General features: G+C 38.5%; 2 protein-coding genes and 1 long non-coding RNA gene across 6 annotated transcripts in view; 2 read left to right on the top strand and 1 right to left on the bottom strand.

Annotated features, from left to right (window-relative positions):
* The window catches only part of Lpxn (leupaxin), a 37927-nt gene extending 33496 nt beyond the window's left edge, over nucleotides 1-4431 (bottom strand). Inside the window, exon 1 of one of the 4 annotated variants that reach the window (XM_030250687.1) lies at nucleotides 4274-4431. Coding sequence is in view for 1 of the 4 variants with exons in the window: in NM_134152.4 (NP_598913.1) it covers nucleotides 1639-1651 (13 nt within the window). In the remaining 3 variants the exon portion in view is untranslated. Of the gene's footprint in view, nucleotides 1-1638; nucleotides 1740-3883; nucleotides 3959-4019; nucleotides 4126-4273 lie in introns of those variants that run through there. The other 3 variants (NM_001361971.1, XM_030250689.1, NM_134152.4) reach the window with 3 other exon arrangements.
* Nucleotides 4195-24515, top strand: part of Gm44505 (predicted readthrough transcript (NMD candidate), 44505) — a 32596-nt gene continuing 12275 nt past the window's right edge. The window contains exons 1-8 of the long non-coding RNA NR_024093.1: nucleotides 4195-5334; nucleotides 10030-10058; nucleotides 21219-21425; nucleotides 21658-21694; nucleotides 22272-22376; nucleotides 23324-23458; nucleotides 23856-23906; nucleotides 24245-24323. This is a non-coding gene — a long non-coding RNA (predicted readthrough transcript (NMD candidate), 44505). The remainder of the gene's footprint in view (nucleotides 5335-10029; nucleotides 10059-21218; nucleotides 21426-21657; nucleotides 21695-22271; nucleotides 22377-23323; nucleotides 23459-23855; nucleotides 23907-24244; nucleotides 24324-24515) is intronic.
* Nucleotides 4195-24515, top strand: part of Zfp91 (zinc finger protein 91) — a 29185-nt gene continuing 8864 nt past the window's right edge. The window contains exons 1-8 of the mRNA NM_053009.3: nucleotides 4195-5334; nucleotides 10030-10058; nucleotides 21219-21425; nucleotides 21658-21694; nucleotides 22272-22376; nucleotides 23324-23458; nucleotides 23856-23906; nucleotides 24245-24323. Coding sequence (NP_443735.2) covers nucleotides 4985-5334; nucleotides 10030-10058; nucleotides 21219-21425; nucleotides 21658-21694; nucleotides 22272-22376; nucleotides 23324-23458; nucleotides 23856-23906; nucleotides 24245-24323 — 993 coding nt within the window. The 5' untranslated portion in view covers nucleotides 4195-4984. The remainder of the gene's footprint in view (nucleotides 5335-10029; nucleotides 10059-21218; nucleotides 21426-21657; nucleotides 21695-22271; nucleotides 22377-23323; nucleotides 23459-23855; nucleotides 23907-24244; nucleotides 24324-24515) is intronic.

The raw sequence follows: 24515 nt of genomic DNA, 5'->3' as shown, positions 1-24515 counted from the left end.
ACTTCTAATATAAAAGAACAACCTGTAACATTACCATTTAATTGTACTTAGTGTCAGGTGCTCCTGAGAGTGAACAAGATATTTTGGGTTTTCATTATTTAAAGAAAAACAATAATACCTATTTCAGAAAACTGCTGCAAACACTAAACTTATTTACAGATTTTAAGTTTTCCCAATATTAATTGCCCTTTAACTTTTTGAACTAATATTGAATTAAATGTAGAATGTACTTTGATATTGTGATTAAGGCTGTATTTTGGACTTTGATATAGAACCCAATTCTTTTTTATATAATATTGGTTACTTATTCTTTGAGAATTTGATGTGTGTGACCTATAAAATAAAGCAAAACTAAGATCCTACCTGAAAAAAAATGGTAAAACTCGATGAAGAAATGCAAATTTCCTCCAATACCCACACAGGATATGCATTCATCAAATTCTCAAAGAATAAATAATCAATATTATATAGAAAAGAATCTGGATTCTATACCAAAGTCCAAGATACAGCATTAACCACAATATTGAACTACATTTTACTGACAAAACAGTTAAGGATTTATTTAAAACACCCTTTTTTCCCTCAATAATTTCTATTCTCTTCTTTGTTCCTCTGTTTCTCCAGTTCTTAAAACACAACCCCAATAATTATTTTTAATGACAATGTACAAGCTTTGCATCTTATTATTGTTGGAAGTTTTTGCATAGCTACAAACACAATGTGGAATTAATACAGCTTGAAAAGTGGGTAAAAGTAACTTTGTGTAGCGATAACAAAAATAAATAGGTGATACAGATAGATGGATGGATGGATGGATGGATGGATGGATGGATGGATGGAAGGACAGATGGGCAGGCAGGCAGACAGGGAGGTATGTAGATGATAAAAAGTTGCCAAGGTATATGAAATGAGCCCCAAGGAGACAGACTTTACAGCTCCAGGCTTTTTGACCTAGGTTTCTCTGGACACAGTAGCCCAGCGGCACTTCTACTGACGTTTTCATTACCTCAGAGTGAAAGGATGGACTGTTTTTCTTGAGAAGCAATCTGCTCCTTCAAGATTTCTCTAAATAAAAAGCAACAAAACCTACTACAGTGATGGTCTACCTGTAGTCTAACAGTAAACTACAGAGAAATGAAAGCACTCTGGCCCTTTTGCAATCTCTACAGACCCTTTACACTGCTCGGTCATTTCACTGTCCTTGCACTATCCTCCCTTTCTCCTGGTTTCCTTTTCTTTCTTCTCTCCTTCCCTTCCTTCATTTAATGTCTTCTTCCTTTCCCATCCTTTTTTTTTTTTCTTCCAGTATCATATCTCCAAGCTGTAGAGCTGCCCTATGACCTCCAGTAGCTGCCAAGGGAAAAGGCACTTTCAATTACAATTCCTTCTGTTTCTTTGGCTGTCTGGTCTCAACGCTCTGCCAACTGTGCCGCTGCAAACAGCAACCCCATAGCTCCCCCAACAATGATAGTTCCTCCTGCCTCACTCTTGTTTGAATTGAGGACAGAAGTGAAAACAAAAATCTTTCAGTCCTATCCTCAGTTTGACTAGACCACACTTCATCATTACAGATGGGGATGGATGGCAGCCAGGCCCCCACTTCCTTAGAGCATCTTCTCCAAAGGCCCCTTCACTCACCCAGCTCTTCCATTGTCCTATACCTGCGATGCTCTAGTCTCGAAGATTGTGAAGAACTTTGTTGGCATGTGGTGAAGAAGAGGACCACAACGGAACTGAATGAGACAGTGCGAAGCAGCCTCTGTGACCCCTTTTGGTTCCTGTATTTGCTTAGCACTTCCTCACTTTTGATTTGCTGAATACTTTTTCTTTTCTAGTAGCTCAGGGTTTTTTTTTTGTTTTGTTTTGTTTTGTTTTTTGGTTTGTTTTTTTTTTGGGGGGGGGTTTTATATGTTTGTTTGTTGTTTTAATTGTGCTAACAGAAAAAGGCAGGTTGTGCAAGATTGAAGTTTTGATGCTACATTGGCCAAGGTGGCTATAAAAATTGAAAGTTAATTCTTTTTTTAATTTAAACACCTACTGTATTCAAGGGCTTATCTTGAACACACATAGAAATTTTAGGCTTATACTTAAAGAGTTTTCCAAGTTTAAGTTTCCCATTGCCCACTGCAGGCTATTTTCTGTCTCCTTCCTTTTCTTTCCTTCTCTTCCTCCTCCTTTTCCTATAAAACTAGAAGACCATGGAAGTACAGGTCCTTTCTTAAAATTTCTGATTAAATAGCATCAACTTCATTTCACTATTTGTACTTACTTAGTACAGCTGACCTCACTTCCCATACAAACTGTGATTTTTTAAAACAGACGTTTTAATAATTGTGTGTGTGTGTGTGCTCATGTAGGCATTCATAAGTTGTAAGAGTAAGAAAGCGCTCTCCTTGTACCACTGGGGTCCCACAGATGAAATTCATCAGACTTTTCAGCAAAGTGCCTTTATCTGCTAAGCAATCTCACTGGCCCAGATTATAGATTCTTTAAAGTTGAAGAGAAGTGGGTTCACTTTTGAATTCTCTGATCCTGGTTTATCCAGTTATTCAACATTCAAACGTCTACAGAATAAGGAAGAATCAATTGAGAAGATTTAAGATACTGGGTACTAAGCTTCCAGAATCTGAATTACAATTCCTGCTCAGTTCACAATTTCTCCAAAAAGGTGAGAGAGGTAGATTTTTATCTTATTGTGCCTTTGTTCATCTCAAAAGGAAACAAACAAACAACAAACGCATTTAACAGAAAATTGCCTAGAAAAGGCAGTATATAAAGAACTATAAGTATGGCCCTGTGAAGTGGGTTTTGTCCCAGTGTTTACCAAGAGACTAACAGGAATAGGGAGTAATAACTGGCTAGAAGAATAGAATAAAGGGATAGTTTTGTAATGATCATCTTTTAAAAGGAACAAGTCATTCATTTTACTAAAACCTTTTTTAAGAGGCTCGCTTTTTGTATTACTTTAAGCAGCCATTGGATGTCAGTGCTGTTCCAAACGTGCTCATTGCAAACAGCGCTAGAAAATTCATTCCTACTGATACCGTCGGGTTTTAGAACTGAAAAGGACACTAATCCTTTGAAAGCGCAAAACTCGGTAGACTATAAAACATTTGCCTTATCTGTGTGGCAAATGAGCCAGATGCTGGGAGGAAAAGAAGAAAGAAAAATGAACTTCTTTAAAAGTCTAAAATTTAATGGCTAATATAAAATTCTGAATCAGATTTCCAAACTTTGTATCTTTCCATACTGTTGTGTAGATTTTAACTTAAGACGTTTGCATCTTCGAAGTGTAAGGAGTCTCCTTGAAAGTCGTTTCCTGGTTGCAATGTGTAAAAGGCAACCCAAGGAATGCAAACAATGTTTAAGAGGGAAAGAAATGCATACAAACGTATAAGAGGCTGCATTACCACCAGTTGCGGTTTGAACGATTGGAAAGCCCCCTTTCCCCATCAGGAAGGTACTTAGCTGTAAACGCTAGTCAGAGCTGCTATTATGACTGTGTTTCCTGTGCCGCAGAAACATCTACAGACCGCAAAGGCATTCAGCCTCGGGGTGGAGAACGTGAGCGACAGCTAACTTATCCACAAAAAAATCAGTGAGTCACGCTAACCGGCTCTCCAGCTCCAGCACCACAGCCAACGGCAATTCCGTGGCGCCCCATCCCTACCAGGAAACAACTTTACACTTCGTCCTACACGTTTTATTAAAATTAAGTTGACAGACGCAGAACGAGTCCCTAACCTCCTGGGCTTCACAAGTGAGAGGCTCAACACAAGATGGAGGAATAAAAAGGAGCGTAGCTAACAGGTCGCAGAGGAGGCGTCAAATGACCAGACCGAAGTAAGTAAAGACTATGACGAGGGCACTTCGGAGCACTTACACAAAAAAAGATTAAAAGAAGTAGGATTCTCTCCCAGGGACCCCTAGCCTGTAATTGGCTCAATATTTTTGCCAGTTGTACGCAGGCGTCGCGACCTAACCCGGAAGCAATGCCTCGCTAAAACGTAATCTCAGACCTCAGATAGACGCTCCCAGCCTTCCCTCTGCCTCTAGTTTCCCATGATTTCTCTGGAAGCGCAGAGTAAATAGGACTACGTCTCCCAGAGTGCCCTCGGCGAAGTTGGCCCTGCGCGTGCGCCTCACGACTATCCCGCGCTGTCCCCTCGGCCCCGCCTCTATCCTATCGCCGCCATTTTTTCAGAGACTTTCATCCGGCAACGGACAGGGCCTTTTTTTTCTTAAAGGAGAAGCTGCAACTCAAATAATTTACCACTTCTCCCCTCGAGAGCTGGCGGCGCTGGGGACAGAAAGGCCAGAGCAGGAAGGTGGGGGTCTGGGTGGAGGCGGGATAACGTCCAGGCTACTTCTTAGGCTAGTAAGAACCCTTGAGGGGACAGCGGCGCCTCCGGGAGGCAGGTGCGCGCGCAGCCGGCAGGGGGGTGCGCGCGCGGCTGAGAACGGTGCGTTTTGTCCTCGCCTCCGCCCTCGCCAGCCCTGCCCCTCCCACCGCCCCTAGCTTGAGCCGAACTCCAAAGTGGGGGGGGAGAAAGGTCACTTTGGGATTGTCGCGAGACGCAGCCGTTTAACGGTGAGAACGGGCGCGCGGGCAAGGAAACCTCGCGCTCTCCCTCGGAGCCGTTTCCTGATTGGTTGGAGGAAGGGGTGGGGGAGGGCACCGAGTGCGCTGCTGCGTGTGAGACCGCGAGGGGCCGGGCCAGGGGGGCCGATCCTCCCCTCCGATTGGCCCGCTGCGTGTCCGTCCGGGTGCGCGCGTGCGCGCCGCCGGCGGTCGCTGGCTTGAGTGGCAGGGGGCGGGTGGGGGGGGGCGCCCTCGGAACGGGCGGAGGGGCGGGGGGGAGAGAGGCGCTCCGGAGTGAGGGAGCCGGACGCTCCGGGAGCCGAGGGGGGCGGGGGGAGCTGCGCCGCGGGCGCCGCCGCCTCCACCGCCTGGGACGCAGGGGTGGGGGACGGACGAGCCCCGATGCCGGGGGAGACGGAGGAGCCGCGATCCCCGGAGCAGCAGGACCAGGAAGGGGGCCCAGCAGCGGCGGCCGACGCGGCTTCGGAGGAGCTCCGGCCCGGCGCGGCGGCGGCGCCGGCGGCGCCTGCAGAGACCGCGAGCAGCCGCGTGCTGAGGGGAGGTCGGGACCGCGGCCGGACCGCTGCGGCCGCCGCCGCCGCCGCTGCCGCTGTGTCCCGCCGGAGAAAGGCCGAGTATCCCCGCCGGCGGAGGAGCAGCCCCAGCAACAGGCCTCCCGACGGCCCAGGGCATCAGCCCGCGGCCGCGAAGCCCCCGTCTCCTGCTCAGGGCAAGAAGAGTCCGCGACTCCAGTGAGTAACAGTCTTTGAAGCGTTGGGGAAGACCCCCCTCTAGTTCTCTCTCCCCTCCCGGCTCCCGTAGCGCCCGCTCCACGTGACACCCTGCTTGCTCTGCCCCCTGCCGGCTCGGCACGCCAGATGTCACGCCGCTGGCGGCCGGGCTCCGGCTGCTTCACTGCCTGTGGCCGCCAGCCCACGCCCGAAGTCGCCCAGTGCAGGCTGCACGCCCTCTGCCTCCCGCCTGCTCGGTCCTCACTCTGGCTTCTGCACCCCCTTTGTCAGCCTATCGCTTCCAGTGTTACATCACATCCCCGTTAGGAAATCAGCCGCACCATACTAGCCCTGAAGAGTGTTTTTACCTGTTCTTAACTTAGCATTCGAGCCACTTAGAAAGTAGCCTTCCTCGCCCTTCTAAATAGTCTGGTCGTCAGAGGAAAACACCGTTGTGCAAATTACAAGTATTTTCTACAACTAAACTAGATGTGTAGTTCTTTTTACTAGTATATAAACTTTTTCTTTATGCGGATATTTTAACGTAGGTACTTATTCTTAAAATTACATTGATCTGAATTACTACTTTGAACTAATTAGAGGCCCTTAACAGATGGCCAGGAGCAAAAATATTTTAAATTGCTCATTAGAGTAATGCTTAAGAATAATTAAGTACATGAGTTTATAAGTTACACGTTTTAATCAGATTAGTTATTCACTGTTTAAGAGTATTATGTCACTTGATTTACAAGTAAGAAAAAGACAGAAAATCAAAGAACAGGAATTTCGGTTTCAGATAACCTTCAACCTTCCAGTAGAGACAGTGCAAGGGCTTGGCTTACCTTAGACCTAGAAAATTTTTAAAGCTTAAAAACAAGCTTGCTCCAGAATTAAATCTATGACTTAGAACAGTTGCATGAGACACTTCAGGAATAAAATCCAAGTGTATCATATTTTGCTACAAGTGTTTTCCCGGGTTTTGAATGTGACTTAAGGAAGTTAACTTCTTTAAGAAAACTTGGGAACTATAGTTCTGTGGAGAGTAAAACTGTCCTTACAAATTTTTAAGCTGAATTGAAAGTTGTAACTGCTGTATGTACATTTTTACAAAAATCTTAATGTATTTAATCTCACAAACTTGAAAATATGTAAACCATTAATCTTAATTGGGCATAAATTCCTTAGGCAAAATCTTTTAACCTATGTGTCCTCTGTACACAGTTATATGGGGAATTACCTCTATGGCCTGAGTTTGTGTGTGTTAAATAAACCACACAATGTCTTACACACTAAAATAATAAATTCAACTTGTTATTTTGAGGAGTGATAGCCTAACAGAGGCAGGAGTACTTTATAGTGGTGTTTTTGTATATATTTTGTAGTGTTGTGGTTTTATATTACCTTACATAAACCTGCCACTTGAGAGTTAAGTACATCTGAATCAAGTGAAATTATACCTAGAATAGTGTTTAACTTTTCCCTACATCGTAGGAAGTGCTAATGGACCTTGAGTCTTATAATGCAATGGTAGAAACAGTTGATTTTGGATGAATATGATTACTTGGATTAGTCTTTTGATCACTGTTTTTCTTGTGAAGAGGAAGAAGCAGTCTTAATGTTCCTTTTCGTCTAGTACTATAGTTATGGTGATCTCTACCTCCGTTTGCTTTCAGACTTATCCCTTGCTCATGTATTTACAATTATACCATTTTATCAGATTCTTAAAAATTAACTTTCATTGTTTTTCTTGCACATTTCACTTATTCAGTGGCCCACAAATCAGAGAGATGTCAACACATACATTCCAGCTTTGCAGTCGTTGTTTGAAAAGTAACTAGGGCTAGTACTGTTACTCCTCTAGGGTGTAGAAGGCTGAATTAGATCTGGCCTTGTCTTCAAGGACCTTGAAGGAAACATTGATTAGTACTCATTTGGTTTGCAGATGTTCTTTGACAACACATTTTTTAAATTCATATTCTATTTATCCTTTGAGACATGCAGTTTTGAGTGTCAGTTTACTGAACTCTGACCTTGATTAATCTCTTCCAAATAAAATGACATTTAAAAGGGAGATGAGAAATTTAATGCATTATTAAATTATTATAATAAATTTGTTCTTTTCAGATCCTTTTCCCTCCCTGGTTAACTTTTCACTCACTTTCCCTATCCCTGCTTTTTTGCCTACAAAATTCTTATAACCTAATAACCTATATTTTTCTTTCAGTTAAAGAAATAGCCAAATACATAAAATCATTTAAAATATCAAAAACATAATTTGGATTAACTAAAATTTGTGTTATTAATGGAAGACATGTTATATAGTAAAGTAAAGCTTGAACTTGATGTTCAGGCTGAAAATTTGATGTCTCTGCTTATACTGCTCATTGGCTTATGACCATGAGCAGCAAGTCACTAGCATCTTTAGAGCTATTTCCTCTTTTGAATTTTGAGTTTGTGGCAAGAGCTTTACAGCTGAATAACAGGTTATACTTTAATTGACTCTATAACAACTTGACATTTTTGAGACTTGAGAATACATAATATGAATTCAGGAAAATAAAAATTACAGAAAATGTATTCAGAAGAAAGGCATCAAGTTAAATGTTAGATGCATTATACACAAAGACCTAAATAGCTAGTAGTTAAGAAGATAGATCCAATTTATATGAAGTTTGTGCTATTCAAAAATTAGCTCATTGTTTGCCGTATTTTAGTTATGATCCTCATTTCACTTGTGGATATGCTTCAAGAAACGGGAGGTATAATAGTTTGAAGGTTGAGGATATAATTTTTTCCCCTTTGGCTTGTTTCTTACAGTTTTTGGGTTTTTTTTTTTTTTTTTGGTGTGTTTGGTTGAATTGGATTTTATGTTTATTTCTTTCTTTGAAGACAGGGTCTCACTGTGTAGTCCTTGCCTAGAATTTTGTATGAAACCAAACTGTCCTCCTAATCGACATATCTTCTGTCACTTGTCCTCAGTCTCTCAAGTGCTTTGATTAAAGGCATGTACCACCATGCCTGGCTTTTCCACTCCCCCACCCCACCCCGAGACAGAGATTCTCTGTATAGCCCTGGCTGTCCTGGAACTCACTCTGTAGAGCAGGCTGGCCTCAAACTCAGAAATCCGCTTGCCTCTGCCTCCCAAGTGCTAGGATTAAAGGCGTGCTCCACCACTGCCTGGCTCCATTTTTTAATAAATTAAAATATCCATGTGCATACAGCAAAATCAAATTAAGACTAGCATAGGAGGCAAAATGTCTTTATTCACTTTATTCTGTGGTATAAAAGCAGATATCTGCATTCCAGATTTTAAACTCAACAAGTAAGTCTTAAAATGTAGTTGTTGGAAAGTCTTTTTAAACTACTTAGATTTGAATATTTTTAAAAGTCTTTAGGATCAGTTGAGTGACACATGAAGAAAAGTGTTTTAATCTCTGATATATGGAGTTTAGGGTTCTTTGTGGGGTGGTTGTTTTCATCAAAAGTAGTAATAAACCTGTAGGTGGCATTTCTTGGTGTTTCCCTTGAAGGGTTGTGGAGAAGTATGGATGAAGTGGTGAATATTCTGAATTGACAAACACAGCTCTTTGTTTCTAGAAGGCTGCGGTTGCACAGCACTGGAATCCTAAGTGGTTGGGATCCTAGGGCAGTCGGGATGGTAGTAGAAACATTGAATGATTTCAAAAAACATTTCAGGCATCCAGCAAGTATGTTTTTAGTGCTCCATTTCCTAAAGTGAAGGTGGTTCACAATTGGCTTGGGTCAGTTGGGAAGTTTCTAACAGAATAAAGTCATCATAGTACTAAGCTTTTTAAATTGAGGTAAAAATCACAGCTGTTCTCTCATAAAACATCTTTTAGTTAAGTTTATTTGCAGTCTTTCTGCTGCTATACACTATGTTGATATCTTTATGATTAAAAATAGGAAGCCAGTTTACTTCTGAGTTTGGGAAAGGGATATGGAATATATAATACTTTATCTACCAGTTACATGTGATAGAAGCCATCCCAAATTAAAGTCGTAGGGATCTCTGTTTTTTAAGGCTTATAACTTTGAGCTTTTTACTTGTATTTAATTTGTAAGCTATAAGTAACATTTATTTCAGATATGTATAGATTGCCTTTTTAGAGGTTTATTGGATTTGGTGATCAATTTTGAGGACTCTTAAAATTCATTGAATCTTTTTAGGGAGATTGTTCAATAAATACAAAGTAAAGGAAGTGGTGTAACAAAACCTCATTATTCAGCAGTGAGTGAGAGTTACTGGCATTTTACTATACCTACTTGGTAGCATGTCTCAGATGTCATTTCAGTCTTTCTTACTATACTTGTATAAAATAAGCACATTCATTTTCTTTCATAACCACTTTTAATAAAATTAGCAACATTTTCCTTTTTTTTATGTTTAAAAGCAACTATTTCAGAAGATAATTCTGTTTCTTTACTGTTGTTTATGGTGGCCACTCTGTAAGTTTACGTTAATCAACATTAAAAAATTTGAGTTCCTTGGTTACAGTAGCTATTTCAAGTGATCAGCAACCACATGGGGATAGTATAGATAGGGTATTTCTACCACTACTGAAAGTTAGGCTTTGCTTTGAACAACATATTATAGATGCTTTCTTTATTATTCTGGAGATGAATCTAAAATAAATACTTGTGCTTAAAGGAAATGTACAAAATTATTCATTTAACATGACTTTTTTTTTCTTTCAGGTGTATAGAAAAACTAACAACTGATAAAGGTAAGATCCATTGATTGTTCTGTAGTCTAACAGAAAGGGCGCTGCACCTAAGCCTGATTATTCAGTGTCCTCCATTCAGAGGGGACTTGATGGAGTAGGCCTATTGGAGAAGTTGGAATCTATTTAGAGGACAGCAAGCAGATTTGAACAATACAGTGCCTTCGAATTTAGAAAATCAGTAATAGGTTCTAATTTAAAGGCCAGTCTGAGTTTTAAAAGAAGTAACAAAAATTGTATGTAATAATAGTAAAGTGTAGACAAATAACTGGTGAACTAGTAGTTAGAAGAGTGCGCAAAGTGTGCTAAGATTTTAACTTGAATAGTTTAGTGCCTGTATTCATGTTATATTTGTGCATATAAATATATGACATTTTATATTTCTGTAACTTAAATGAAGTTTTCTTTATGAAGTATGCTTTGCAATTGTTTAAATCACATCTAAAACTTTGGTTTATATTTGAAAGAATGGCAGTGTGATTAGGAATCAATAACTTGAATTGGTGACTTTTGTCAAATTTCTTCCTTGAGTTTCTTTTCTCTGATTCTTGGAATGTAAAGCTAATATCTCAAATACCAGGTAAAAGTATTAGATAGAGACATGATAGGTATCTTTGGGGGGTTGTTTTGGTTTTGTTTGTTTGTTTGTTTTGTCTAGCAAGGTTCTTGTTACTGTTTGGAAGGTGTTAATATCTGCCATATGTGGAAGGTCTGTTCCTTATTCAGAAGTCACTTTGGAGATCTTACTACCCAGGGAAAATGTAGCTTGGTAATGAGAACTACAGTAGTTTTTACTAAAAGAAGTTTTGTTTGCTTTTGTTTTTGATTTAAGAAGTTGGTTTCTATCAGATCTGAAAAGAGTTTTCTAAAAGAAAATTTTGGACTACTTATGGAGATGATTTTTGCTTGAGTTGTTTAATCTGGAATTGCTAGCATGATGGGTTACTGTGCTGTTGAAAAAAGGTTTGTTTATATGACTCTGTTCATAACTTTGCCTTTTTAACGCTTTCTAAACTTCCTTTTCTTTATTGTATTATCTGTTGCTATCTATATAAGTAGTAACATAAGAACCTTGCCATCCAAAAATTACACAGTATTTCGCTTTACATTCCAAGAATCAGAGAAAGAAGCTTGAAGAAGGACTATGACAAAGAAATAACCAATTCATCTCCCAAACTTGGTAGCTTGTAGTGTAACAATTTATTTTCCTCTACTGTATTTAGTCTTTTGAGGGAGGAACTCCCTATTTTTCAAATTGGCATGCTAATTCACATTTCCATCAGAAGTGCAGCATTCTTTTTTTCCTAGGTCCTTACACTTAATCATTCTTCTTGATAATAGTTTGAGTTGACAATTTCATTGTGTTATCAGTATTTATAACCATGGGGGTTTTGTTTAGTGTTTCTAGGTGGGCATATGGCGTATACTTGTAAATCCAAGCATTCAGATGTCTTAGAAGGATTACCACTAAATTCCAGTCCAGCCTCAGCTACAAATGTAAAACCTTGTCTCCAGCAACCAAGAACAACAGAACCTAAATTTAATACCCACAGCCTTTAACAAAAAGTTTGATACCCAGTTCCAGTATCACCTACCTGGGGGTAGTATCATCCTATTTCACAAGTCGCTCCCACAGAATTGTTAACCACTTCCATTGCCAATTTCAAGTCCCTGGTTTTTCTACTAGTGCTTTCTACCAATACCGTTTTCTACATTGGACCAACAAATTTGCTAGAGTGGTTCATAGGACATGAAAAACAGAATATAAAGGAAATATGAAAGGATTTAGATGCATAGGGCAAGGAGTATCAGCTGAAAAGGTAAAGAGCATCCATACCCTTTCTGCCATGATGGACCACCTTCCAGGAACCTGTGTTCACTCAGTCCAGGCTTTTTGAATTTTTCTGGAAGCTTTACTGAGTGAAATGGTTGATTTAATCACTGGTTATTAGTGGTTAGCCAACTTAGCCCTGGACTTCCTGCAGGTAAAGCGAAGTTTCAAATATTCAATCACACCTTAATATTTAATGTTTACTGTCCTAAAGCTACCCAGAAACTACTAGTCTCAGTCTTTTAATTGGCATACAAGGACAATTACTAGATATTCTTAAGTACTGTATACTCTTATTTTACTTTTTGTTTTAGTTGTAGGTTAAAAACAGGACTCTCATTGGTTTTCCTTTTATTTTCTTTTTTTTCCCTAAACTACTAAAATGCAAAGTAGAAGTGTGTGAATGAATTGGTCTTTATTTTCTCTCAAGAATAATGTGGGGCAGGAAGCTTCTGAAGATAGGAGTTTGATGCAAACCTAGTGGCGTACACAGTAGTCCCAGCAGGCAGGAGAATGTTGGTTTGAACCCAGCTGGCATTGTTTAGTTTTAGACCTTGTCCTAATTTAAAAAAAAAAGTGACGTGGATGTGGCTTTTCCGAAAAACAGTTCATTGTCTTTAATTAGACAGCGTCTTGCATATCTTGCTGTGGGGGGTGTTTTATTTCTCATAAATAATAAAAACACATGGGATCTCTATGATCAAAACTTCTTTGAGATAATCTCTTCCGTTTTTGCCCAAACTAGCCTAAAAATAAAACAAAATCCTCCCATCTCCTACTCCCAGGTGCTGGGGTTATAGGCATGTACCTAAACAGAACAATGTCAAACTACTTTGAAAACATGTTCTTTTCTTTCTTCCCCTACACTCTGATTTTGAGAAATGGCAGTGTAACTCCAATTATTTAACCTCTCTGGGGTGCTTTAAAACGGGTTTCTTATTTGCTTTACTGCCTTATTTGGCTTTCTGAGTCTTTTATCACTGTCTGGATTTAGTCCCATAAAATGTTGTTGAAATGTGGCTGCATTGGCTGTTTGTGTGTTCCTTTGGCTTTGTGATTAAGCCACTTTTATTCCTTCATAGTCATTTTAGAGATTTTTAAAAGCTAGCTTAACAAAATATGTATGTATCCAGTTTAACAAGTCCCCTGAACACTCTAAAACCTTCATTAATTCTGATATGTTTTTAATTCCATCTGTCCTCTTGGAATTTGAAGAGTGTATCAGTGAGTTGGATGTGATTTTAGAGCTCCTTTCCCCACTGAGACGTAAGATAATTTAAAATTGGTGTATTGCATTACATAAGAAACCACACTAAATTTAGTGTCTTAAAAATAAATGATTTGATATTTTTCTGAGTTGGATGAGTAATTGTTCTTTGGGACTCATTGGGCATTTGTGAAATCAGATAACTTTGAACAGGGCCATCTGGCATATATAGCAGCTGTTACTTAGTTATAGGTTCTCTTGCTTGTAGATGGAAGCTAGACAAGCATCATTACGTGACAACCTAGGGTAGCTTTGTAAAAGGGAAAGGACCACTACAAGAATAATAAGATCTCAGTTATATAACATTTACAATATAGTATAATTCATCACTAGAATTCTCTGCCTTTGTAGATTTTTTTACACCTCCAATGTTAATGCTTTCACAAGCTGTTCATTATCGTCTGTTTCATTGCTAGTGTCCTTATTCTGCTCTTAAAAAATAATTTTATTGAGAATTTCATAAAATATACAAAAGAATACGATCATTCTGGCCCCCCCCCTCCCCAATGTCCCCAAACCTAGGTCTTCAATTAGAATAAATCTTTTTTTTGAGACAAGGTTTCAGCCTAGGCTGACCTCAAATTTATGGCATCTTTCTGCCTTAGACTCTAAATGTTAGGATTACAAGAGTGCCATCAAGCCCTGATTCTGTATAAACATGCAAATTTGAAGTCAGGTGTGATAATCCAGCACTTGAGAGTCAGAGGCAGGAGGATCAGGAGTTCAGATCCACCTTAACTATCTAGAGAGTTCAAGCCAACTGGGCTATATTCTTGCGCGCTCCCTGACTAGCCAGCAAGTACGATGCTGCAGCAGGATCCTTCTGCACACATTTATTGGGAGAGCTTGATTGCAGAGGCGAAGAGACCCTGAGCCCAGAACTGGTGCTGCTTATATAGGCCTAGGAGAGGCGTGTCTCACACCCGGATTGGTTATGCACTATACCTCATTTGCATGTTCCTCATCTGATTGGTTACTCTCTCAGTACCTCACAGAGCCTCATTAACATGCCTCATTTGCATGTCTCACATCTGATTGGTTATACTCTCAGAACCTTATTATCGCCCGGGCCAGGCAGTGTCTTGGCAAAAAACTTTACTGCATATGTACACATTGGTTGTTTGCCCAAACTTATGCATGGTGGACAGCAGTAGCCAGCGCCACTCTGCAACGGCACATGTGGCTTCCCACACTATATGATACCCTATCTCAAAGAAAGAAACAAAGGGAAGGGGGACCAAAAAAGTCCAGTTGTTCCACTTACCCTGCTTGAATTCTTTCCATAGTTGTTAAGATAAAATCCAAATTCTGCCAGGATCTTTTTAATGTGGTGGTACTGTCAAATCTTAAGTCATTTTGGTCTGGCTTTTGCGTCTTTCTTTGGGGTATTTATGCACACTTTCTTTGTGCTGATCTAACATCTAGCTATTATTTATCCTTTAGAGTCCAGGAATATCTGTTAAACACGGAGCTAATTGTCCAGTAAAGAGGCCATTAAGTAAACACAAATATAAAAGCTGCTGCTTAAAGAGAAAGTCTTTGATGCATTTTAAGAAACAAAGCTAATTTACCTAATGTCAGTACTGTGAGAATCAAAAGCAGTGGTGGGTTTATCCTAATATCACCTAAAAAAGTGTAAGTATATTAAATTTATACTTTTCTATCTATGCTCTATAGGCTAGTTTATGAACTGGATAGTAATAAACAGAAAAATAGAACAGGCTAATTTAAATGTTAACATGTATAAATACATATAATGTGGTTAGCTTAAAATAATGAACCATTTTCCTTGGGATTTATCTCAGTTGATAACTTCCCTTGCATTCTGGAAGACTTTCTAAAGTTCATTTCCCAGCTTCCTAAATTATGGTATTGCTCACCTAAATTTCAGCACTCATAAAGTGGTTAACACAAGGATCAGACAAGGTCATCCTCAACAACACATACACAATCTAGGACTAGCCTGGGTTGATTGAAACCCTGCCTGAGGAAGTGGGGTAGAATAAATGAACCTGGGCAAGACTATGGGTCATTTAATTAATTGTAGTTTGAAAATCCATCACATTTCCTCTTGGTTTGTGTTCACAAAAAGGTTATTTCTGTTTTGATACATAAATATGTGCACCTTTAGATTAAGTTAGCTTTTTTTGGTTTTTGGTTTTTCGAGACAGGGTTTCTCTATATAGCCCTGGCTGTCCTGGAACTCTCATTCTGTAGACCAGGCTGACCTCGGAACTCAGCAATCCGTCTGCCTCTGCCTCTCAAGTGCTGGGATTAAAGGCGTGTGCCACCACCGCCCGGCTTAAGTTAGCTTTGATGGAGTAAATTTTCTTATGGGTCTTTTATTTAAGTCGCTGCACTATATAGATAATCTTGGCCTTGGCCCTTGCCTAGATGTAAATTGTCAAACCTGGAGGAAGTTTACGTTGACCTCTCCTGCTTAGTGCTTAGGTACAGATGCATACAATAGTCTGTAAGGATTTAGACTTTGGGCTTTTCTGTACTCTTCCATCGTGACCTCTATAACTTAATGTGTGAGCATGAGGAAATTAGTTACTTACTTTTCTTTCCTTAGAATATAAAGATATAAGAAACTGGGAAGGAGGATAACATTTGAAATGTAAATAAAGAAAATATCTAATGAAAATAAATTAAAAAAATACAAAGCTATGACAATTATTTGGCATGTTTATGTGAGCTAAATTTAGAGAAATGGAAATAAAATAATTGCTCACACTAGGTAGGTATTGCTAATTCTCAGTAAGACAAAATTAAGATATGAGAAGACCTTTACGGTACTTCTAACCCAACCAAACACAGCCTGTTTCAACTAAGAACCAGGTATTAGGTGTATTTGATTTTTCTAAGCCTTAATTGGATAAATGGGTAACCTGAGAGGCAGAGGACCAAATAATGGGTTACCCCATCTAATATATTTCATCATGACCAAATGGCTGCAATTCCTGGAATTTTATTTAGCTTCCTCTTGCTTAAGAGAATTAGAAAAAATATTCTTCTTGGTAATAGTATCTCAGGATTAGGATATGTGGCCTTGTTGGAGTAGGTATGGCTTTTTTTGAGTAAGTATGCCACTTGGGATAGACTTTGGGGTTTCAGAAGGCCAAGCCAAGTCCAGTGGTTCTCTTCCAGCTGCCTGCTCATCCTGATACAGAACTCTGAGCTACCTCTCTGTGGCCCTGTCTACCTGCATGACACATGCTTTCCATCATAACAGTAATAGACTAGATAAACCACTGAATGTCAGCAAGCCCCAATTAAATGCTTTCTTTTATGAGCTGCCATGGTTATGACAGTTCTTTAAAGTGCTAGAACATTGACTAAGTATTATACAACCATGGATTCCTATCTAAGTTTTAGATGTTTCCATTATTACCAAGACCACTACACCATCTAAGAGCAATTGTTCCTTCTCTCTCCAACCCTGATTCCATTCCCTATCCAAAAAAGTAATTTCTACTTTCTGCGTCCATATTTATTTTCCTTTTCTGGATATTTCATATAAATAGAATCATAGAACATATGACTTTTGTGTCTAATATCTATTGCATAGCACACGTTTAAGGGTCATGTTTTTGTTTGGTTCCTGGCTTCTCTATTTTGAAGACTTGGGGTTATATGAGGCCCAACTAGTATAATTAGGTTAATAGAAACAGACTCCAAAAGTTTTCCCTGTCCCAGGTTCTCACTGCAATCTCTGTTTCCTCAGTCCATCCTATGAGACTCTTCCTCATGCATCTACTGCCATATCTTCCTGCCATAATGGACTGAAATCTGTAAATTTTCCTCCCTTGCTTTTGTCAGATAGTTTGAACAGTGGGCACAAAATAACTCATAGTACAATCTTTTGCTGATTGATAGATAATTGGGTTATTTACACATATTGGCCATGGTGAATTGTGATACTATACCATTTCTGTATATAAACATTTGCTTGATTAAATCTGTTTTCACATTTTGACATGTGACTTGTAAAATGCCTGAGAAAACAACATATAAAAGGAAAAGATTTATTTTGGCTTCTTGTTTCAAAGATTTGCATCTATTGTCATTTGGTGTATGTTTCTGGGCCTGTAGTGAGGCACGGTTATTTTTCCCCATTAAAAATAGATCCTTTCCTCATCTAGTATTTCATGGTTACAGGTTCCCCTTCTCTCTTCCTCCCAGTTCTTCCCTACTTCCCCTTCCATCCAAATCCATTCCCTTTCTATCTCATTAAAAAAAGAACATGCTTCTAAGAGATAACAATCCAAACACAAGTAAGAATAAACAAAAACTGTCACATGGAAGTTAGACAAGACAAACCAACAGAAGTAAAAAAGCCCCAAGAGAAGTCACAAGAATCAGAGACCCACTAATTCATACATTCAGGAGTCCCATAAAATACTAAACTGAATGCTATAGTATATACACAGAGGACGTGGTACAGATCCGTGTCAGGCCTGTGCTACTGCTTCAATCTCTGTGAGTTCATAAGAGCTTTGTTTGCTTGATCTCCCAGTGTCCTCCATCTCCTCTGGCTTTTAAATTCTTTCTGCTTCAGATTATTCCTCGGGGTTTCCTGAGCTCTGAGGGGAGCTCAGGAAGCCCCATTTAAAACTGTGTGTTACAAGTTCTGTTTCTCTGTGTAATATCTGGCAGTGGCTCTCTCTATATCCTTTTTCTTTTTTTTTTTTTTTTCCTTAAGAAAAGTAATAATTTGGTTTTACACTAGATCTTTGGGCTATCTAGTCTCTGGTTTTGGTTATCAAAGCAGTATTAGATATGGTTTTCATCGTGCAAAGTGGGCCTTAAGTCAGATCAAATTACTCCCATAAGCTTTGTGCCACCATTGCCCTAGCATAATTTTACATGCAGGGCAGATTATAGATCAGTAGTTTTGTGGCTAAGTTGCTGTTTACATTTCTCATTTGGTAGCCTACAGAGTACCTTCACAAACCAAAGACAATAAAACAAAAGTAAAGGGTCTATGTAGACACCAGCCCACCTTCTCCGTGTTCAGTAAGATTTGTGGGAGTTGTTTTCAGCAGTGGAGATTTGCTGTCAGTTTAAAGAGAGCAATCTATTGCTTTGTGCTTTATTAACATCTATAGAAACTTTATTAAGAACTCTCAATTACATATCACTAGCCTAGGAAAATAAATTAATAAAGTTTCTACTTTTTTTTTAAGATCTGTGAGACATTTCTCATAGAAAGAAATATCTAGGAAGCTCTAGGAAACTGACATACTGGAGATGGGATATAATAAGATACTAAAAACGTTGTATAGTTTTGGAATTGGGTAGTAGGTAGTATTTGAGATTTATATTATAAATTGTGTTCTCAAGCATTGCAGATTGCTTTGAAGAGATAATGGATATCAAAGTTAATCTACGGAAACCTTGGAAGAAAACTGTCATCTTTGTTATAAAGTTGCAAATGATTAGCTTGTTTTCTATCATTGAGTTAAAAGTAGAATTTATAAGCAAAGAATGTTTATGTTTAGCTGAGGTTTTCTAGCCGTACTTAGAAGATGCTGCCTAACTTCTATTTGCTGCTTATATATTTAAAAAAATAGAGAGAGAGTAGGTTACTTAGCAAAAAGAAAAAATAACAAATTTGGTCATTTGGGAAGGTTTCAGTTGTGTCCAAGAAAATAATGCTTTCTGTGGCAGTGTGTGACAGTGCTCTTTTTTTGTTAAACTGTGTAGTTTGTGGGTTATATGTAAACTGTCTCAGTCAGCAGCTTCTAGAATAAACACATAATCAATGGCTTATGATAACACACACACAAATGGTAGATTGACAAAGGATTTTGAGAATTTTTTACCAGCAGAAACACTCACTACCTAGACTAATAAGGACAAAGTCAGAGTGAAATGAAAAATTCTTGAGATTAGAACCAAAGTGTAAAGGTCTTTCAGTAGGAGACTTAATGCTACCAAAGGTAGACTCTTGCTACCACCACTGGGCTCAGAGTACAAAGCACTGTTTACAAAGATTATTCTTAGGCCTTACAATCTAATAGAATTGGCATTTTTAACACTGTAACATGTTTGTTGGACTGCAGCCTTGCCATACATTTGTGTAGTTACCAGAATGATACAAAAGACATGACATTACATTGCTATGTTGATGTCATTATAAATGAATTATAGCCTTTTGTTATTTACATGTTTTAAAACCTGGAACTACACTTTACCATGAGGTTACTATACAGGTGAATTTAAATTCATGGTATGAATCTTAGTAAATTTAGCATCAAGGGAAGACATTGCTGTTAGGAAATTCCTTTTAAGTAATTTTTAACAACATTGTAGTTGAAATATCATGCTACTCTCTAGTTCTGAGTCTCTGACACCACTTTAAAAAAAAAAGATTTACTTATTTTATCTATATGAGTACACAGTAATTGTCTTCAGGCACATCAGAAGAGGGTATTGGATCCCATTGCAGATGTTTGTGAGCCACCATGTGGTTACTGGGAACTGAACTCAGGACTTCTAGATGAGCAGTCAGTGCTTTTAACTGCTGAGTCATCTCTCCAGTCTGAGATCACTTTCTTCATTTAACTTGGAGCAAATGGTTAGAATTCAATGAATCAATTTCTTGGGTCTGTTTTGCATTAGATTTTGTATGAAACAAGGTATTTGACAATGAAAAGTATTTATTTTACTTAGAGTAGCAACTTCAGGATAAGTGATGTTCTTGATATTTGGAGCTTTAGTACTTAGCATTGGTACAGGGCTTCTTACCAAGTGGCTAAGTCATAAAGCAATATGACTGTCCTCTTTCAGCAAACATTAACTGCCTCTTAGAGACAGGTGAGACCTTACAGTAAAGGCCCCATTGCTGTGATGTTTATAAGTACAACAGCTGTATCATATTCAGGACATGGCATTTTACAGCACAGTTTCCCATCTTGTGGCTCTTATAGTCTTTTCTTCCTCCCACAATATTCCGTGAGCCTTGGAGTAAATAATATAGGTGTCCTGGATAGGGCTAAGCACTCGGCAGCCACTTATTCTTTGCCCTTTAGTCAGTTAAGGGTCTCTATTAACCTGCTGCTCACTGTAAAAAGAAGCTTCTCTAATCAAAGCATCAAATGGTAAATGTAAACATAAATAAAAGCAATGTAACATGTCTGGTTAGGAAAAGAACAGTAATAGGTTTCCCTTCTTAGAGCAGATCCTGGCTCCCTACCAGCTTTGGGGTTTGATCAGGTTTTTCCTAAGCATAAATTTGCTCTTAAGGAATGAACTTCAAATTCAGTTCAGAAACCAGTTGATCACCCAATAACAGTTGTGCCATTATATAGAAATGTGTATATCTTGCCTAGCAAATCAGTGTTATAGAATGCAGGGTCTACATCTGGATGAGATTGTTAATAACTTTTCAATCCTATAAAGTCATCAGGGAGCAAAGCATCCAGTTCTATTCCAACTTGATTTTTGTCTTGCCACCAAAGTATTGGTGTCACCAGCAGTAGATACTGACCATTCAGTTTTGGTGGGCAATTGCCCTTGTTTTTGTTTTTGTTTTTTTAAATAATCTCGCTGGTCTCAATTTGTGGTCCTTCTATTCTACCCTGAGTGATGGATTATTGGGATGCTGCCTACCACAAGTGTCTTAGAGTTACTATTGATGTGATGAAACAATGACCACAGCAACTCTTATAAAAGAAAGCATTTATCTGGGGCTTGCTTACAGGTTCAAAGGTTTAGTCTGTTGTGAGCATGGGCAGGCATGCAGGCAGACATGGTGCTGAAAGAAGAAGGGGCTGAGAGTGGTACATCCGTATTTACAGACAGAAATACTAGGCCTAGGTTGAGCATTTGAAACCCCCAAAGACCACCCCACAGTGAAACATTTCATCCAACAAGGCCACATCTACCCCAGCAAGGGTACACTCATAGCTCTACTTCACAATAACTAAGCATTCAAATATGCCTATGGGGGCTATGCCAATTTTTTTTTCTGCTACTGCTGCTGCTTACAGTGACTAGAATTTTAAAAATGGTTACTGGCTAACTAAAATCTTGAAAAGAATTGTATGTTTTCATCTAGATCCCAAGGAAGAGAAAGAAGATGATTCTGTCCTCCCTCAGGAAGTTTCCATTACTACAACTAGAGCTAGCCGGAGCTGGCGCAGTAGTAGCAGGACCTCTATCTCTCGCCTTCGAGACAGTGAGAATACTCGGAGCTCTAGGTCCAAGACTGGCTCCTTGCAACTCGTCTGCAAGACAGAACCAATTACTGATCAACTTGATTATGGTATGGTGCAAATACATTATGCTTACTTCAGATACTTAATTGCTTTTTTAATCTTAGATGTAATGCAGAACATTTACCTAAATGTCTTAATTCTGGGGAAGAGGTTATGTAGGTAGAATTTGTTCTAGAAACATTGTAGATAGTCTCCATTTATAAAACTGCTTCATACAGTAAGTTTACTTAAATCTTTGGCTATGCAAGTGTCTCAATAAATCTTGTTTTAATTTTCTAGATGTTCCAGAAGAACATCAGTCTCCCGGTGGCATTAGGTATAAGTTTATTTCATACTTATATCTTTGAATATTTCATTGTATCAAATGATTGGGACAAATTCTATTTAATAGAATTTTTGAACTGTTACTGAAACTAACTTGTTTTAAGTTGTCACGCTTCCACATTTGATCTTGGATGTACCTTAAAATGTAAAACTTTCTGTTTCCTAGTTCAAAAAGCATGTTTTGAGTAACTTCTGTGAGTGTGTTGGGCATCAATATAAAATAGAGTGTCTTGCTGAGTGCCTTTCATGGTACTTTGATAATTTAATGTTGGCTAATTATTGTGTGATATAACACATTACCAGACATGGAGTTACAAAGTCAGTTTTCTCTTGGTACCATTGGACAATTATCTCTCATTTTTATTTAAAATGTTTGTTATCATATTTGTGTAGTCTTATGAGTTCTAAGTATTACTTTTAATAAAGTAACGTAGATTGTAGTCCAACCAGATCATAAGGATAGAAATTTTTGGTAGTGTGAATTTTGGGCTATGTGTAAGTATTCTAACTCAGTCCTATTAAACAATTCTTGAAACCAGAATTTATCATTTTTATTTGCTTATTTGTAGTAGTGATGAGGAAGAGGAGGAGGAAGAAGAAATGTTAATCAGTGAAGAGGAAATACCATTCAAAGATGACCCAAGAGATGAGACTTACAAGCCCCACCTTGAAAGGTATGCTTGAAATTTTACTATATACATGCTGGTGAAAAATACATAGAAATATACTGTTGTTTTTGTTGCATGATTAAATAAATATACAAATAATTTTAAATGAATGTTTTGGAATTATAACATCTTTTTTATATAGCCCTCCATTTGATCTATTAAACCTTAATATTCTAAACTATACTATTTAGTAGATATGTGCATGTTTTAATAAGATTTTCTGGAATGTTTAGAATTGTTTTGCTTTTTATCTTATTTTTTCTTGAAATTATAGAGAAGACTTGGTTTTTATGTTTTCAGCCTATCTTAGTTTGGGTTACTATTGCTATGATGAAACATCGTCACCACAAGCAAGTTGGAGAGAAAAGGGTTTATTTGGCTTTCTCTTCCACATCTATTGTCCATCACTGAAGAAAGTCAAGACACAAATTCTAACGGTGCTATGACCTCAAGACAAGTGTTGATGTGTAGGCAATGAAAGGGCACTGGTTACTGGTTTGCTCAGCCTGCCCCCTTAGAGAACCCAGGACTACCAGCCTAGGTTTAGTCCTATCCACAATGGACTAGATTCTCCTCCATGAATCAATAGTTTTTAAAAAATCGCCTGCTCACTTGCCTACAGGTCAATCTTATGGAGACGTTTTCATAACTGAGGCTCTTTCTTTTCAGATAATTATAACATCAAGTTAACATAAAACTAGCCAGCATAGAGCAATACTTATCCATGGAGGTGTACACGCGCACACACACATTTATACATATATATATGCATACACGCATCCTTGCTATGGGACGGGTATACAATTGGTATAAAATTATGGTTTGTAAGTTGAGAATCACAGCTTCAGAATAATAAGATAATGATAAACCGTAATCTTTAGCCTGCTATTATAGACTACCTTTAATGAAGCCTTTGTTAGAATATTTGTGTTGAAATGTTTTTCTGTTTTCAGGGAAACCCCAAAGCCACGGAGAAAATCAGGGAAGGTGAAAGAAGAGAAAGAAAAGAAAGAAATTAAAGTGGAAGTAGAAGTAGAGGTGAAAGAAGAAGAGAATGAAATTAGGGAAGATGAGGAGCCTCCCAGGAAGTAAGTGGGCAGTTTCTACTAACAGTGGAAACCTACCATTCAAAGCCACTAGTAGATAGGTAGGTCTGCGTGTGCACACACATCCACATATCCCCAGGCATGGGGCACTTGCAAGCAGATGTCTGTATGTATGAACATGAAGTCAACCTAATCTACGTAGTTAGTTCCAGACTAGCCAGGGCTACATAATGAGACCCTCTCTAAAAAACACAAACACACAAAAGACAGATGAATATAAACCCAAATGAGTAATAGAGATAGTATCTTCAGGGATACAGAGAAAACCAGAAAAATTATCTCAAGTGTGTGTGTTCTCAAAAACCAATAATGTCTTTAGCCATCTATATCTCTATGAGCTTTCATCTAGAATAGTTAACTATTCTTTCTTAAATTACAGGAGAGGGAGAAGGCGAAAAGATGACAAAAGTCCGCGGTTACCCAAAAGGAGGTGAGTGAGGCATTTCTGCTTCTTATGTCTGGTGCTAGGCATTTAATTGATTTTCATAAACAGAGGGGGTGTGGCTTCTTTAAATTTTACAAATGTGGGGTTACCTAGTTCCATGATGCACAGGTGGTGTGTTTTCATTTTCATTGCATGATGCTGAGTTGTCTGAAATCCTTAGTGCTTTTTACCTCTTAGTAGCTTGCTAATTCATGTTTTTAAACCAGCAAACATTTGGCAGTTTGATTACTTATGTACAAATTTTGTGAAACCTATTACCTTTTATCACACTATATATAGAATACCACTTCTGTTACTAACTTTTTCTGACATTCTGGCATTAGAAAAAAGCCTCCAATCCAATATGTCCGTTGTGAGATGGAAGGATGTGGAACTGTTCTTGCTCACCCTCGCTATTTGCAGGTCAGTAAAATACAAGACAGTCTTTATACAGTGTCCATTACTTGTCTTCTAAGATGTCATTTTGTGTGGGATTTGTAAACACTGACATAAAATAAAAAGAAAAATGTTCCTAAATATAAAATAACATAAGTTGTCTTTATTTGACCTGTACTGCTTTAATAGAATACCAGAGGCTAGCAATTTAAAGGAGAA

The sequence above is a fragment of the Mus musculus genome, chromosome 19, assembly GCF_000001635.26.
Source record: "Mus musculus strain C57BL/6J chromosome 19, GRCm38.p6 C57BL/6J".
Taxonomy (NCBI): domain Eukaryota; kingdom Metazoa; phylum Chordata; class Mammalia; order Rodentia; family Muridae; genus Mus; species Mus musculus.
This window is presented reverse-complemented; position numbering and strand designations above follow the sequence as displayed.